Genomic DNA, 17,706 nt, shown 5'->3' with positions numbered 1-17,706 from the left:
AAACACTCAAAATTTTCCATATAAATTCAGGTTGGTTATGGGTCGTAAGAAGGCAATCCATGGTCATGGATCTTAAGAAGAAGTTGTATAAACTATGATCACCATCCACAAAGACCTTATAATCTAGTTGGGGGAAAAGGTATGGACAATGTTTCCTATGAGAGAAAAAGGCAGTATGTTATGACTCATCCCTGTGTATACAAAGGTAGACAAGACTGTCTCAGAGATTCCTTACTGCTTTACTTTTCTAATTCTTTATATGAGAGAAAAATATGCATATAAGAAGGCTTCATTAGCTGATGAAGTTACATCTCTACAAGATTTCTCTCTCTTAAACAAAACAGTAAATATCTCATGACAAACTGAGGCTGGAAACAATCTCTACTGTGCCGAGAAGGGAAGGATGGGGCTTTTGCTGATTCTTCCCCCTGTGTTACTGTAGTATGTCTGAGCCTGGAGCTGGATGAAATATCTTCCTTTGCCCTGTCACTAGGTACCACTTAGGCCAATTACATTTAGGTTCTGCAGAGACCTTCCCTCACGTGTCCAAGACAAAGAACTGGTACAGGGCAGATCCCCTGGCATGGCTTGTAAGGTGGAAAACAACGGTAAATTCTTTCTGACTATTGTTAACAAGCATATGCCTTTGGAAGACTCACCAGGGATCTGGCTCTCTGGAGGAAGCGAGGGCACGCCACCTGTGGCAATCAGGATGTGAGGGGCAGTGTACTTTTCCCCGTTGACCTCCACTGTAGGCTGGGCATCAGACGTGAATACTGCACGGCCGCGGATGATTTCTATGTGGGACTGGAGAAGGAAGCATGGTAACATTAGCTTAAAAAACAAAGGGGTGGGGAAAGGAAGTACTGGGAGTTTGGGATTAGCAGATGCAAACTATTATATACAGGATGGATAAACAACAAGGTCCTACTGTAGAGCACAGGGAACTATATTCAATATCCTATGATAAACACAATGGAAAAGAACATGAAAAAAATATATACGTATAACTGAGTCACTTTGCTGAACAGCAGAAACTAACACAACATTGTAATTCAATTATACTTTGATAAAATAAAAATAAAAATAAAAAGAAGAAAAAGATTAAAAAATAAAACAAGGGAATTCCCTGTCCAGTAGTTAGGACTGGTCGGGGAACTAAGATCCTGCAAACCGTGTGGTACGGTCAAAAAATACCCAAAAACCAAAAAACAACCAACAAAACCAAAAAACAAAACGAAACTTGCTGCATCTTCTTACATCCTTCCATTCTCTACTGAGGATTCTGATTTATGGTTTGCTGATGCTAAGACAACTCTCCAGTGTTCGAGTTTCTGCAGAACTTCTGACTGTTAATTGATACTTAGGTTGGGGGTTGCCATTTGATGCTACAAGTATGCAGTAGGAAAAAATAAAGGGACTATCTTGGGCCAAAACCCAGACACTAAAAAAAATATATGCAAGTCATTCCCACAAGGAAGGAGATTACATCTTTGTCCCCAAGAGTTGAAGGAGAAAGCCTTCCTCACTTAGAATGAAAACACACTGAAGAATGAATGACATGTCTGGAGGAAAGAAAGAAGAAGGCTGAGAAAAACAAAAGGATTAAGGTGCAGAGAGCTGAGGCCAAAGGGAAATACTTTAGACAAGGGAGGGAAAAGCAATGTTTCTGTTTCTCAAACGAAGTGGGGGAAGAAAACCACAAAATTACATGACCATGAAGCTCTACACTAGAGGTGCTGAGAATTCAGACTTGATTTGCTCTTCCTGGCAGCCTCTGTGGCCAGGCCTGAGTTTGGACTGCCAGCAAGCTTCTGCTTGCCAGGATACACATACTGGCAAGAAATGTGCGCAACTCACAAGGATAATGGAATCCTGTAAGCGCGATCACAGAATGGGGCGTTTCAACGTTTTGCAACACACCTGGTTCTGAATTGAGCTATTTCCTCCTTTCGAATCAGCCCTCCAGGCCTGTTCTGCAGGTGCCCTGCTTAAGCCAGGTGAATCAAGATTGATGCCAAAAGCCACGAGGCTCCTGAAAAACTTTCCTTCAGGAGGTAATGATTTCCTACCGGGTGCTAGACAAAAAGGAGACTGAGTCGAGTGGCAATAATATGGGTAATCGCTTGGGGAAGAAACTGATGAAATTTTTATTTTCATTTCCTAGGATATTTCACAGAAAGTTTCCTATTCTGAATTTCTGGATCGCCTGTGATTCCTTTCCCATAAGGTCATGGTAAATTCTGCTACACACCAAGATTTTTGAGTATTAAAAAATGCTATTTCCTGAGTAATTTTCCTATCTCTTTTGCAAAAGTACTTTAAGCTAGCTCCATTAAAAAAAATTTTTTTTACTTGGGTGTTGTAGTATAGCAAATGGCATCTCATATTCATGTCTAGCCACCTTAAAATCTCTTGAACTCAGTGCACAGGGGTCTGAAGACCAAACACTTTCCCCTTGAACTTGGGGGTTAAGGTCAGAAAATATCACCCTCCAAGAAAATAAACCCAATGAATGATAAGAATTAATATAAAAATTATGAGGTTAGCCATCTGTACAAGTAACTCACCCTAAAAAGTGGTTTATAAACATGTGCTAATGAGATTACAGTGGCCCAAATACCATCCCAAATATACTAATCTAGTATAACCTAAGCTATGTTGATGTCTCAGAAATTGCAGAGTGAGACTACAAAGACCAATTAAGGGTGCTGGGAGTCACACTGTCAAGAAAAGGGAGAGTTGGGACTTCCCTGGCGGTCCAGTGGTTAGGACTCCGCCCTTTCACTGCCGAGGGTGTGGGTTCAATCCCTGGCTGGGGAACTAAGATCCCACAAGCCGCATGGCGAAGCCAAGAATAAATAAATTAATTAAAAATAAATAAATAAAAAAGAAAAAGGAGAGTTGGATGGTGCTTCAGTACAGTCCAGTGGAAGAGGAATGACATCAAAGCATGAGGGTGGGAAAAGCCTCAGCACAGCAAAGGACAACATACATTTGCTGAAGGCAAACACACCTTTGCCCAATTTTCCTGAAAACGTCCTTCTGAACCACAACATGGTGTCCTGAGTAGATTTAGCCACCAAGGACGAGGGTGTTCTGAGCAGACGAACTATGGCAGGTTTCCAGCCAGATAATGGTCCTGATTTTAATCCATCAACTGGCACATTGTTACATAACCAGGCTCTTATGTGCTTGGTTTCTGGAACTAAGTGGAGGGTCAGACAGGTGCAGGCAGGCATCAGGTGAGACCTGATTCGCCGACTTAGGCACATACGTCCCACTTTCTGTAGAAATAGAAATGAGACTGGCCTACCGAGTCCGACTTACATTCTTACAGGTCAATATCAAAACCATTAATCACAAAAGAAAAGAAAAGAAACAAGAGATAAATGTAAAGGCTATGTCTGGCCAGATTTGGTTCTTCAGCAGAGAACAGCTTCTTCTCAAAGTTCAAAACCTGGCGTGCTCACCTTGATTAGATTATTCTGATAGATGGTGTTTAGGCGGCTCACGTAGGCATCCCGCTTTTCCTTTATGACCCTGCAATGAAACCGGAGTCAGTACTGAGGATCTGGAGTCTCCTTTCAGTCGTAACTAGGGCCTCTGACCCTGAACACCCCAGAGCAGGGAATCAGACTGTCCATAAGAGCCCTGGGATTGAGTGTCTCTAAAGACAGGCACACCTTCCCCTGTGTCCGTCTGCGTTCCGTATGTGCACAACCCTCATTCTACTCTATGGAGAATGTTCACTTGGCACGCAAGGTTGGTAAATTTATTTCTGCAAAGAAGGCAAGGAGAGAGCTGCTTTGGCACAGTTCCTAGTATATGGTGGCCACTCATTATTTGCTCAATAAATGAATGAATATGCTAAAATTAAAAAAAAATGTATGGCTAGAAAAGTTTATGGCAGGGAATCCCCTGGTGGTCCAGTGGTTAGGACTCCATGCTTCCACTGCAGGGGGCTCAGGTTCGATCCCTGGCTGGGAACTAAGATCCTGCATGCCACAAGGCGTGGCCAAAAAAAAAAAACGTTTATGGCAGTTCCTTTAAAAGTTAAACACGGGGGATTAAGAGGTACAAACTATTACATATAAAATAAAGAAGCTACAAAAATATATTGGACAGCACAGGAAATATAGCCAATGTTTTATAATAACTCTAAATGAAGTAAAACCTTTAAAAGGTGTGAATCACTATGTTGTACATCTGAAACTTACATAATATTGTATATCAACTATACCTCAATAAAAAAATAAATAAAAGGTATAAAACTTCAAAAAAAAAAGTTAAATATAAATTGCCGGGCTTCCCTGGTGGCGCAATGGTTGAGAATCTGCCTGCTAATGCGGGGGACACGGGTTTGAGCCCTGGTCTGGGAGGATCCCATATGCCGCGGAGCAACTGGGCCCATGAGCCACAACTACTGAGCCTGCGCGTCTGAAGCCTGTGCTCCGCAACAAGAGAGGCAGCGATAGTCAGAGGCCCACACACCGCAATGAAGAATGGCCCCCACTTGCCATGACTAGAGAAAGCCCTCACACAGAAACGAAGACCCAACACAGCAAAAATAAATAAATAAATTAATAAACTCCTACCCCAACATCTTCTTTTAAATTAATTAATTAATTAATTAAAATAATAAATTGCCATATGACCCAGCAATTCCACTTCTAGGTATAGTCCCAAAACAACTGAAAACAGGGACTTGTAGACCAATATTCATAGCATCATTATTCCCAATAGACAAGAGATGGAAAAAACCTAGGAGTCCACTGAAGGATGAATAAAGAAACAAAGTGTGGTATATAAATATTAGGGAACAGCATTCAGCCTTAAAAAGGACTGAAATTCTGACACATACCACAGCATGCACGAATTCTAAAAGTGCTATGCTAAGTGAAATATGCCAGGCATAAAAGGACAGATGTTGTATAAGGTACCTAGAATAGTCACATTCATAGAGACAGAAAACAGAATAGAGATACCAGGGGTTTGGAGCAAGGGAAGATTGTTTAACAGGTACACTGTTTCTGTTTGGGATGGTGGAAATCTGGAAATGGATGTTGGTGATGGTTGCACAACACTATGAATATACCTAATGCCACTGAATCGACAACTTTAAAAGGGCTAAAATGAACCTTTCATGTTGTGTTGTGTATTTTAAAACCACTTTATTGATGTATGACTGGCATACAAAAAGCTATACATATTTAATGTATCAACTTGATGAGTTTAGATAGAGATAAGTATATGCACAAGTAAGTCATCACTGCAATCAATGCCAAAAACATATCCATCACCTCCAAAAGTTTATGTTATATACATTTTGGCACAATAATACACCCTCAAAAAATTTATGGCTTACTTCACTATGAAAGAAAAAATGTACGTTTATAAACAGAGCCCTCTCAGCGTTTACACTTACCGCCAGCTGAATTTACCCTCACAGCTTTGAAAGCCATAATCAACGTGGTCATGCATGAATTCAGAGTGGACAGCTGTGTTCCACATTACCTATAGAAAAAAGTACCCAAGACAGTAGTGCATGAGTCCAGAGAAAAAAGAGAAATTTTTTTCTACAGAAAGGTAACTATATAATAGTAGATAAAGATACTGACCTTTAAATTACAAACAAAACTAAACATTTTAAAAGAAAAACTTCAGAAATATGACCAGATGGATTTCATAGTGAGACTTCTGAAATGTTGGGGGAAATTACTTCTACTGTTGAATTCCATAGTTTATATACTCTGTAAAAGCAGAATATTATATGTCTCACAGTTCTTCCATTCAAATTTACTACTGCTTACGTTCATTTTAAGTTTTAAATTTCTTTAAGCCTTGCCTTCTGTGCTCAACTTAAGAAATGGAATTGCATCTGTAACTTTAAGATTTAGAAGGAAACTATTAGATAAAATTGAGCACTGGAAACTTTAAGAAAATGGATTCCTATTAACTACAAACATGTCCCTGTAAGGATATATGTAATCAGACATCTGGAACTCAAAGGTTAGATGCGTCTCCTATGGGATGTAGCCTATAATCTGTAAACCAACTGATCATCATGAGAACTGAATTGAAATTGCCATCCAGAACTCTAGATGACAAACTACCATCTTCTTTGTTAGACATGCCAGAGACATGACTTTTATTTATTTATTTATTTATTTATTTATTTATTTTTGGCTGTCTTGGGTCTTCGTTGCTGTGCGCAGGTTTCTCATTGCGGTGGCTTCTCTTGTTGCGGAGCACAGGTTCTAGGCGTGCGGGCTTCAGTAGTCGTGGCACACGGGCTTAGTTGCTCTGTGGCATGTGGGATCTTCCTGGACGGGGGCTCGAACCTGTGTTCCCTGCATTGGCAGGCAGATTCTTAACCACTGTGCCACCAGGGAAGCCCCACGACTTTTGACAAGCCTTTGATTCCTTCTTTGTACCTTCCTCCCTTTATGCCTAAAGAAGAATAAATTGATGACTGTGCTGGATTCTTTTAACTGAGGTGCAATTCTATCAACTGCTTACCACAATGGTATCCAAATACTGTCCTCAGAAACATCATTCAAGCAACTTGAGAAATTCAATTTTAGAGTGGCCAGGAGATACCCAACGCCACATGATATATGATTTTAACTTGAATAATTTATAGGGAAATAGATTTCTGTTTAAAAACAAAAACTACTAACATCAAAATAAAACAAAAAAAAACATGATAATCTTGACACGTCTTTCCAGGAGAAAAACTGTTCTTGTCTTCCTGGGAAAAATTGATTCAGAGATGCCCTGGAGCAGGTGAAAGACCAGATGGCTTGAGGCAAACACCTCACTCCGTGCAAAGTCACCCAGTTAACCACAGCCACATGTAGGAGGGACATCCATCCATCTGCCACCATCATCTACTTGGTCTTGGTCATATCAGCACTTGGGCTTACAGTGGGGTATAAACTTTTTTATTTCCTGGCTGGATCTCCCTATTGAGAAAAAGTTATCCCCTGCAGATGGATAGTGCTTTTCTTTTACATCATGACTATGAACATTTTGTTGGTCTTTGCTCCTTCCAGACCATCAGAAGTTGGAGACCAGATACTGTGTTCCATTCCTGGTTATCTCCCCTCTGTGTTCCCACAGGAACTTTGTCACTATGGGAACTTAGCCACAAGGTTCATGGCCAGGATGAATTTCCTTTGTATATATGATGCAATTTGTATCCAGGAGCCAGTATTTCTGTGGTTATCTCTCCAGCAGCCCCTCCCTCCTTTCTTCCTGGCTGAAAATGCCACTCACTTGCCCATTCTCCCCTGCAGGGGTAGCTCATCCTGGCCAGGAGAATCTAAAGCAATCTGCAGGGGCAGTGCTGGGTGAGGACATCCTGCCTGGAGCTCCACGAGCTATCCTGTGGCCATGAGGGGGCAGGGGTTACCATTGATCATATACCTAGGATACCAGAGCGGAAAGATGGAGAGAAGCCAGGATTCTTTCAGATATCCTTAAGTGCTAAGCCAATCTCAGAAGCTGCCTATCTCCAGGCATCTTTATTTTTTCCTCCAGCCTTCTTAATAAATGATATTTAAGAACACAAATAAAAACTATCCTATTGGGCTTCTCTGGTGGCGCAGTGGTTGAGAATCTGCCTGCCAATGCCGGGGACACGGGTTCGAGCCCTGGTCTGGGAAGATCCCACATGCCACGGAGCAACTGGGCCCATGAGCCACAACTACTGAGCCTGCGCATGTGGAGCCTGTGCTCCGCAACAAGAGAGGCTGCGACAGTGAGAGGCCCGCGCACCGCGATGAAGCGTGGCCACCGCTCGCCACAACTAGAGAAAGCCCTCACACAGAAACGAAGACCCAACGCAGCCAAATAAATTTTTAAAAAAAGCAAAACTATCCTATTGTTTAAGCTCTTTTAGTAGCTTTCTCAGTTATTTTTTGCAGCAAGAATTTTAACTGGCACATTTGAAAACATCCTTACTCTGATCATGATTTACCAAATATGTCAAACGAGTGTGGAAGGAAGGAGAAGTAAAAGTTCTACCTTCTTGGGTACACATCCAACATTCACCTAGAGAAAAAATAAAAAGGACATATTTTAAGATTATTAAACTCAAACCATCAAACAAACATGCAAGAGACGAATCCCAAGCATCAACCCAGGAGACTTCCTTGAGTTCTAAGTCACACTCTACAGCTACTTCCCTTTTTCTATTAGAGTTGGGAAACATAGGAACATTACTTTCCTTGTATGAGGAGGCAGAGAAGTTTACTTATGAGCATTTTCTCAAGAAAAGCAGTTGAGAGAGGAGGGGGGGGAGGGGAGAGGAGGGAAAGGGAAGAAGGGAGGGAGGGAGGACAATTCCATTTCGGGGGGAGGGGGGATGCCCTGCGGGGATGGTAATAGGTCAGGAGGTGGCCAAAGCCTGAGCTTGCACAGGTCCAAAGGAACAAAGCAGAGAGAAACAGCAGCACGGAGGTGAGAGGACCCACCAGCTGAATAAAGGCAACTGAACCATTTGAGCAACTGTCCTAGAGGATTTCTGGGAAACTTACCATGGCCTATGCTGGGTAAAACACCCAGAATGTCCCCTTTGAGAAAATCTCTAGAGGAAAACTACATTATTTTTCAAGATCAAAGGACAACTGATGAATCAAGCAGTAAAGTTCATCCATGCTATTATCTAGCTAGCTAGCTATTTACCTATCTCCATGCTTATATACTTGTTAGAGATAGACACAAACTTGACTCTTAGCCTTCTGGCAGCCTATACACAAAGAAAAATACAAATAGTTGTCAGATTTCACGTAAAAACTAGACAGTTGTTTAAGAAAATAACTATTCAAACCCCTTAGACTAGAAAAAAATTCCTTGCAACAGTCCTTGTAAACTGTGATGTATATGTTTATACACACATTTTTGTTTACATCTGTTTTTTCCTTTTGATCACATCCTAAAATAACTTGGAAAAAAACTGCGGTTAAGAGTTAGACTAATTAGAATTTAGACAATGACATTGTACTATAATTATGTAATATGATAAATATCGCTACATGGGCAATCATATTACAACCTATAAATGAATGAGAGTAACACACTGTACGCCTTAAACTTACACAATGTTACACGTCAAACTTATACAATTAAAAAATATTTTTTAAAGAGTAACACTGATTAAAACTGCACATACCATTTGGCACATACCATTAGAACTTAGCAATTCTAAATTTAGGAATTTATTACACAGAAAGGGTCACATGTTATGTTCAAGCATCCAAAGATACATGTATAAGGATGTTCCCTGCAGTGCTGTCACAGTGAACAACTGGACACAAGTTAACTACCCTTCAGTACGGAAGCATTATTATAGGGAAATTATTGTACACTGAGCCTATGGAATACTCTGCAGCCGTTTAAAAGGACACAGTAGATTTCTATTTACCGTTACGGAAGGGGTTCTTAGGATGTTAGGTGACAAAAAGAAAGCTGCAGAACAATTTGTTCTGCATGTTCCAATCTGCATTATATATATTTGCAAATGTACACATACCTTTAAACAGTTTGAGCAAATATTCCATGTTCTTAACAGTAGTCATCTCTGGGGAGGGAGAAAACTTTCATATTTCACTCTAAATACTTTTTATAATGTCATTCATTACTGTATAATTCATTTAGACCAAGAAATAAACCAAAATGATTTTATCCGGGTAGTGGAATTTAGATGGGTGATTCTTTGATTTCTCTTGCCTGTTTTCAATATTTTTTATAATACAATTATTTTTCTTTTATATGGAAACAAATGCCTTCTAGACATAACTTATGTCAGGTGCCTGTAAGCTCTGCGGATCATGACCATAAGGAAAGAGGCAGGCTCTTTTGGTGTCCAAAGAACACAGGTCTGGTGCCAAGTGTATGACTAACGTTAGTTTATTTTTTAGAAGTTTCTGAACTTTTTAACTCGTGACCATTCATTCATTCAGAAGTACTGATGAAGTGCTCACTCACTGCTGCCAGGCATTATGCAACACAGAGCACCCAGTGGATATGGTCCCTGCTCTCATGGAGCCCACGGTCCTGACCTGGGAGAGGTGCTCAGCCTATCCAAGATGCTGGCTCATGAGGCAACCGCAGAATCAGCCACATTCCCTAAAATTGCCAGTCTTCGGCCAGAAATCAGAGGAAGAAGGTGGTAGAAAATTGTGAGCTTCGGGGGCTGGAGAATCTGTATTCCAGCACAGGCTATGGCTGAATGGAAGCCCTTGACCTTGAAGTACTCCTCCTATTTTGGCAGCTCCTAGTGATAAGCCTCCAGGGTTTCCAACGGTTTCAGAAACCTCGAACACTTCAGCGCAACACAACTGATTATCAGATGCCTCTTTGACTTGGAAGGGAAGAAAAGAACAATTCGTTACCTACAAAGCTGGGGAAGCTGGGGTGGAGAGCTCTGTGCAGTCCTGTTCAAGCCTCCTTCTCGCTTTCCAGCTGAGGTTGCATTAGGTTGTCAGAAAGAGAGCACGGGTGTAGAGTCAGACAGACAGGAGTTTGAATCCTCCACTTCCTGGAAGGGGGTGGGTAGCTTTCTAAACCCCTCTGGGCTCAGTTTCCCATTCCATAGAATAGGAATGATAATATTTACATTCCAGAGATTTTGAGAAGATCAGAGATAATGTACGTAAAGCACCTCTTTTCTAATTCATGATAGGTGTGATGATGCCACTGACCCCTCTGAATTATTTCTGCAGTCCGCCAGCTCCCCATGTGTACAAAAGCCATATGGCAAACAGAGGAGATACATTCCCCGGTGGCCGGCTCCCTTTCAGAAACAGATCAACAGATGGCAAAGAAAGCTTGCCTTCCAGAATGGGGCACTAGGGTCCCGGGCTGTCAGGGCTCTGACCTCCCAGGAGTGCACACGGCTAAGACGTGCAGCATACCACGCTTTCCACCTGGCAAATCCCCCTGCAGAGCCCGCATTCTCTAGGTGGGCACTCACTGACAATAAGCCATGGGAACAGAGACACCCAGTGCCAGAGAGATTCCTGCAGCTCTGCCCGCCTCTGCAAACTGATGGTCCGTCTCTGAGAACTTCCTCTTCCAATCTAGTGCCCAGAATCCTTCCGTTCCGTCGGCCTGCCAGCACTGGCTCACAGTGAGGACAGGGGCCTCTCCAAACAGGGACAGAACATGTGAGGAGTCTGATGACACCTGTGGCAAAATTCAGAGGCTCTCCACTTCCCTAGGGCTGGCCCTCTTACCTCCAATTCTGCCCAGATAAGTAAAAACCGCACACTGCCCATGTCACTGGTTAATTTACAACCTCACCTGTCAAGAATGTCACCTGTGCTTAAGTAATAGGAAGCTTCCTTCCTCTGGTTTCCCCCTTTCTGTTCCCCATCACAGAGTTGCCTAATGGTTCCTATCTAGTTCAGGACTGATAAGAGGAAGGAGCACTTAGAAAATGACCAGGCAGGGCTTCCCTGGTGGCGCAGTGGTTGAGAGTCCGCCTACTGATGCAGGGGGACACGGGTTCGTGCCCCGGTCCGGGAGGATCCCACATGCCACGGAGCGGCTGGGCCCGTGAGCCATGGCCGCTGGGCCTGCGCGTCTAGAGCCTGTGCTCCGCAACAAGAGGCCGCAATAGTGAGAGGCCTGCGCACCGCGATGAAGAGTGGCCCCCGCTTGCCGCAACTGGAGAAAGCCCTCGCACAGAAACGAAGACCCAACACAGCCAAAAATTAATTAATTAATTAATAAAAAAGTTTGAAATATTGCAAGAATTACAAAAATGTGACAAAGAGACATGAATGAGCAAATACTGTTGGAAAAATGGTGCCAACAGATGTGCTCACCGCAGGGTTGCCGCAAACCTGAAGATTGTAAAAAAAAAAAAAAAAAAAAAAAACAAAAACAGAATCTTCAAAGTGCTATGGGTTATGCCTATATTTATGTTTTTGGAGACTCCCAAAAACTGAACTTGAAAATTAACTCATGTATTTTTCTGCTCTCAGAAATTACTTAATCGCATCAGGCAATAAAAGATTATTTTTAATTGAATCCTAGAAAAACAGATGATTTTTTTCAGTTTCCCTTTTTTTAATGCCTAACCTAATACTATTATAATTTTTTGCCTGATCCAGAAAAATAAAGAGTAATTTAAGAGTGGAATCTGGGCCTTCCCTGGTGGCACAGTGGTTACGAATCTGCCTGCCAAGGCAGGGGACACGGGTTCGAGCCCTGGTCCGGGAAGATCCCACATGCCGTGGAGCAACTAAGCCCGTGTGCCACAACTACTGAGCCTGCGCTCTAGGGCCCACGAGCCACAACTACTGAGCCCACGTGCCACAACTACTGAAGCCCGTGCGCCTAGAGCCCGTGCTCCACAATAAGAGAAGCCACTGCAATGAGAAGCCTGCGCACCGCAACAAAGAGTAGCCCCCGCTCACCACAACTAGAGAAAGCCCACGTGCAGCAACGAAGACCCAACACAGCCAAAAATTAAAAAAAAAAAAAAAAAAGAGTGGAATCATGTTGGGGACTTCCCTGGCAGTCCAGTGGTTAAGACTCCGTGCTTCCACTGCATGGAGCACAGTTTGATCCCTGTCGGGGAACTAAGATCCCACATGCTGCACGCGGTGTGGCCAAAAAAAAAAAAAAGAGTGGAATGTTATTAGAGCTACACCTGCCTCTTGACCTAGTTTACCCATCAGGAGTTTAGTAGCAGTACTGGCTCTCACTGCTTATTTCACTCTGAACTTGAGGGGATCAGAATATGCCACCCCAAAACATGCTCTTTTGACATAAAAATTATTTTGAGGTGAAGACAATTAAGAAACAGCAGACACAGGAGGAACTCTGCTTTCCCCCTTTCTACCTAAAAGCAAAGCTTAAATTTCCCTTTATGAAGGTGTTTCCCACCCTTATCCTGTACCAGCAGCAGAAAAACCCTTATCACTGGAGATGGAAAGGTAGCAGTGAGATGAATCTGCACAAAAAAACCTTATTAAAGTAACCCTTATCTTCCATTAGTTTCCCCCCATATATTTACCTTCCCACAATTTACTGCCTCTAGAAACCCAAACCCCCTTTCCTTTGTCTAGTCACTTTTCCACAATTTGTCCCCCTTTGTTAAGTTGGCATTAAGCTCCCAGGCCTAAGAGTTCCTTTTTTCCCCACTTTTCTGTGACACTCATGTGTGCATATGAAATAAACCTTTTCTCCCATAATCTGTCCATTTTCTGTTTAATTTGCAGGCCCCAGCTACTGAACATAAATGGGAAGAGAGAAAGTTTTTCCTTCCCTACCACAATACAGAGCAAAGTCATTTCATATCTGAGTTTCTTAACAGTTTAAAGTGATAAACTCCATCAAAGAAAAGTGAACACTCAGGTACACCAACACAGGTCACTCATCTTGAAAATACCCGTTTGCTCGGAAGGGTCCTACTCCACTGTATCACAGAAGAGAAAATAAAAAAAGCATCCAGGAAAAGGAAAACTGAGGAGGAGTCAGGAGATCAAGGCAAACAGTCACACCATACAGACACCCATGGAAGGCTCTTACTCCAGAAGCATGAAATTATGAAATCAGGAAATGAATGACTCTAGGACCAAACTCATTACCATCTGATCCCCACAACTGTGCAGGGTTCTCCAGATTCATTCTAATGCTTCCATAGGGTTAAAGTCTTTGCACAGTTCCTGCTCCCCATGAAACCCCCAGTGCTGAGTTGGGCTCAGGTACACCAGAATCAGAATGGGGCTCTTTAAAAATACACCTGCTGGGGCTTCACTCCAGACCTACTAGATCAGGAGTTCTGAAGTGGAGACCCACCTAGTAGCTAAGTGCTTTTAAAGTAAATAATGACTGTTTCCTAAGAGGCAGAAGTAGGAAGGTTCCTCCCCTGTAGCTGAGACGAATGCTTAAAAATGTTCATCAAATTATAAATTACTCCACACAATTACACAGAAGCCATGGTTTGGCTGCTAATTAGCATAGCTAATAACCTATGCTAATTCCATAGGTTATTCTACACTTGGATTGTTTTCAACCACATTTTAATTGACATTGAATTTGCTCTTTGGTAAAAATGAGGGTCCTGGGCTGGAACAATGCTTCTAAATTCCTATAAGGATTTGTGTAAGTCGGATCCTTAATGAAATGAAAGCAATGGGGCCCATGCTCCGTTTTTATAAAGCTAAAAGTATTCAATTTAAAGGACAGTCGGGACTTCCCTGGCAGTCCAGTGGTTAGGACTCTCTGCTTCCACTGCAGGGGACACGGGTTTGATCCTGGTGGAGGAACTAAGATCCTGCAAGCCGCATGGCAGCACCCGCCCCCCCCCCACCGGCAAAAAAAGAGTTAAATAAATAAAGGGCTGTCCCTTACTTGAAATTATAAGCTTCCTACTTTTAATCAAAAAATCGTTCTTGATAAAAATGATAGTGATAGAAGAATTTTTTTAATGGTCATTACTCTAAAAAAAATTAAGTCAGCAAGCTTATGTAAGTGCTTCCTATCAAAAACACAAACAAACGAAAAACAACTATAGTCAGACTGGCTTAGTAGATCTCCAAAATCACTTCCAACTCCATCAGTCCATGAGTCTAAGTTTTCATGGAGGAAGGCTAAAAACAAAAACTTGTATCCACAGCAACTTAAAAATTTTACCAAGCTTTAGAATTAACATACATTAATTGACATTTAGGAAAAAAAAAAAAAACCTGGTTGGAGAGTCAACAGTAAAGAAACTTCTATCTGACTTTCCCAAGGGACATTTCTCAATAGTATCTCGAGTACAAAGCCACTTTTATCGTGTCACTCTCCTGCTCAGAACCCTTCCACAGTTCACTGTGCTTCCAGAAACTCTACCTTTTTACTACCATCTGACCATCAGCTTTATAGGAGACTCCCTCTGCTCCAGTCAAATTTGATTACACAACATACCTTGCTTCTGTGCCTCCGCCCCGACCTACCCTGTCAAAAAATGATATTCATCCAGTTCAAGTTCACAAAGATACTATCTCCATCCCAAAACTATCCAATGTGCCCAAGCAGAAGTGATAATTACACTCCTCTCAACTACCATAACAGACCCCCTCACTCTGGGGTTGACTGTCTACATTTTGCTTCCCCCCACCTTATCGCAAATTCCTTGAGGGAAGGGACCTTTGTCTTACAAATGTTGGTATCTACCCTTTTATCTCAACCAGTCCCAATCCAAATACTTAGCACTTAGGAGAAGTGAAGACAGGAACAAATGAAATGTGCTTCAGAATGCCTCAATTTTCCCTAACACCTGTCTGGAAATCACTGCACTAAGAAGTTTATTAATGCACCTGTGGATAACCCAGACAACTAGAATCCTGAGACAAATCTAAACAGGTCTTATCAGTTGGTTTTATCTTCTGTGATATTCTAAGGCATACTATATCCTTCCTTGAATTTCAAAACCAAAAGGCAGTTTGAGAAGAGCCCAAATGGAATGAAGTAAAAATATTAAAGAGGGGATTTAGCCCAAGAGATCAATGCTTACAAAAAAATAAAAGTTGCTGCAGCATAATGAGATAAGCAAGGCCAGGCACTCTATAAGGAAGCAGTAAATGGTTGACTCCTAAGCTGTCCTTTACTTGTTCTGGGAAGTAGTTGACCTCTTAAAGCATTCACGTTTCTAACAGGAACCTAAAAATGGGGTCAGCCCCTTCTTGATTAATGCCAGTGGAAGCAGGCAGCGATGAAGGATGCCACAAGCTGATTATGACACACATGGCGAAGGAGGGAAACAGAAAAGTAGAGAGGGACAAAGATGAGCAGTTATCAAGTGATGTCACCAGTTGTCCGGGGGGCCTCTTAGTGACACCCCTCCATCTGCTTTCTGCAGAGCCAGACTTCTCCTAAGAGTCTGTCTAGACTAAGGTGTCAAGGTGCAAGTTGATAATTAACAGGGATTTTTCCTTTCTTTGTTCCCACTTCCGTTTTGAACTTAAAAAGTGAGCACGGGACACTGGAGACAGCCCTTTCACAGCTGTTAATTTTGAGTTTCATTCACATACGGTCATTGAGCAAGCCCTTTGTTAAGGTGATAAGAGCTTGCAAACATATGAACCCATTTCTGCCCTTAAGGAGTTCCCAGTGTAGTGTAATTTAAGCATCCCTCTCCAAAGGAACTTCGAGAACTCCATGCCCAAGCCCAGGTTACACTCGGATACAACATTTTAATACTAACAGCAAGTACCTCGCCCAAGTCTTGTGACAGAAGAGCCCACACCAATAACTTGGGAACTAAACTTATTTTTTAAAGTAATAGTTTCTCAATCGCAGGATTTACAACCCTCTTTTGGGGGGAGGTAGTTTTAAAATCCCTCCAAAACAAAACAAAAGGTCTGTAAAGTCATTTAACAATAAATCCTACATCAATGTCAACTGTAGTTGGTGATTCTCAACCTTGGCTGCAATTAAGAATCATCCAAAGCCGAGGCTGCACCCAGGCAGCAGAATTTTTTCAACTCCTCAGGTGATTCAAATGTGCAGCCAAAAGTGAGAACCGCTGCTGTAAATTCTGCCCTTGAAACTGAAGGGAGAGGACCGGGATCCTCATTCAGAGACACGGGCTCCATCCTCCCTTCCCCTCTCCCCACAGAGACTCAGACCAGCTGCAACTATTCTAGATGCAGTTTTATGTTTCATGGATCTGGTGATGAGATCGAGCATGGACTACGATACCCTTCCACCTCGAGGAGTGAGGATGCAGGAAAGTTATGTTAGATTTCACGATCTCCGGCCAGCGTTATTATGATACCTGCGCTGGAACAGACGCAGGCTCAGCCTCGGGGTCCGCGGAAAAGCCCCTTTACACTTGTCTCATCAAACCCCGCTGGGATCCTGACTCCGACCCGCGTGGGAAAGCGGACAGTACAGAGCTGGGGGCCCATCCTCGGGGAGTCGGGGGAGGTCGCACTAGGCAAGAGCACAGGCTGTTCCTGCAGAGAGAGGCTGAGACAAAGCGGGGCGGCGGGACGCGGCGCTGCAGGAACCCAGGCATGAAGAGAAGCGCCGGGAGCGAGCGGGTACTCACGCAAGTGCCGCCCAGCTTGTAGCTCTCCACCACGGCGGCCCGGGCGCCCAGCTCGGCCGCCCGGCGCGCGCTGGCCAACCCGCCCGAGCCGCCCCCGATCACCAGGTAGTCGTAGCAGGCCGCGACGCCGGCGGCGGGCGGCGGGCACGAAGACTGCGGCTCCTGCCTAAACGCCATGGCGCGGGAGAGGACGCAGGCAGCCCGGGCCCAAGGTGGCGCGTAGCCGGGGAAGGTGCGCGCCGCCTGCCGCCAGCCGAGCCCCTCGCTCGCACTCAGTGTCCGGGCCGGCAGGGCCATGCACGCGGAAGTGCGGCCCGTGGGCGGGCTCGGGGAAGGAGGGGGGCGCGCGGGGCCGGCGCAGCCTCACGGTGACTAAGCACTCAGCCGGCGCGCGGCGGCGTGCGGGGCGGGCTGGCGATGGGGCTCCCCGGCTCGGCCGGACCGGGGCAGGGGGAGTCGCCCCACTCCGTCCCGCTGTGCGCGAGCCAGCCCGCCCTGCTCCAAGGGAGGGTCTCTTTTCTAGGAACTCTCCGCTTCAGTCTTCACCCCAGCACCTGGGTCCCCGCGCCCGAGTGGCATCAGCCGAATGTAGGTTTCTGAAGGCTGATGGGGCGAGGAAGGATGAACGCCCTCTTTTGTTCCCCCAG

General features: G+C 43.7%; 1 protein-coding gene across 1 annotated transcript in view; it reads right to left on the bottom strand.

Moving 5' to 3' along the window:
* GSR (glutathione-disulfide reductase) overlaps window positions 1-17,382 on the bottom strand; it is a 41,497-nt gene extending 24,115 nt beyond the window's left edge. The window contains exons 1-5 of the mRNA XM_082608838.1: window positions 17,060-17,382; window positions 8,032-8,058; window positions 5,429-5,517; window positions 3,474-3,543; window positions 660-807 (exon numbers count right to left, since the gene is read on the bottom strand). Coding sequence (XP_082464964.1) covers window positions 660-807; window positions 3,474-3,543; window positions 5,429-5,517; window positions 8,032-8,058; window positions 17,060-17,356 — 631 coding nt within the window. The 5' untranslated portion in view covers window positions 17,357-17,382. The remainder of the gene's footprint in view (window positions 1-659; window positions 808-3,473; window positions 3,544-5,428; window positions 5,518-8,031; window positions 8,059-17,059) is intronic.
* Window positions 17,383-17,706: the final 324 nt, after the last annotated feature.

This window comes from Mesoplodon mirus (assembly GCF_964341445.2).
Source record: "Mesoplodon mirus genome assembly, chromosome: 20".
Classification (NCBI taxonomy): Eukaryota; Metazoa; Chordata; class Mammalia; order Artiodactyla; family Ziphiidae; genus Mesoplodon; species Mesoplodon mirus.
Note: the sequence above shows the minus strand (reverse complement) of the source record. Positions and strands in the feature narration are given on the sequence as shown.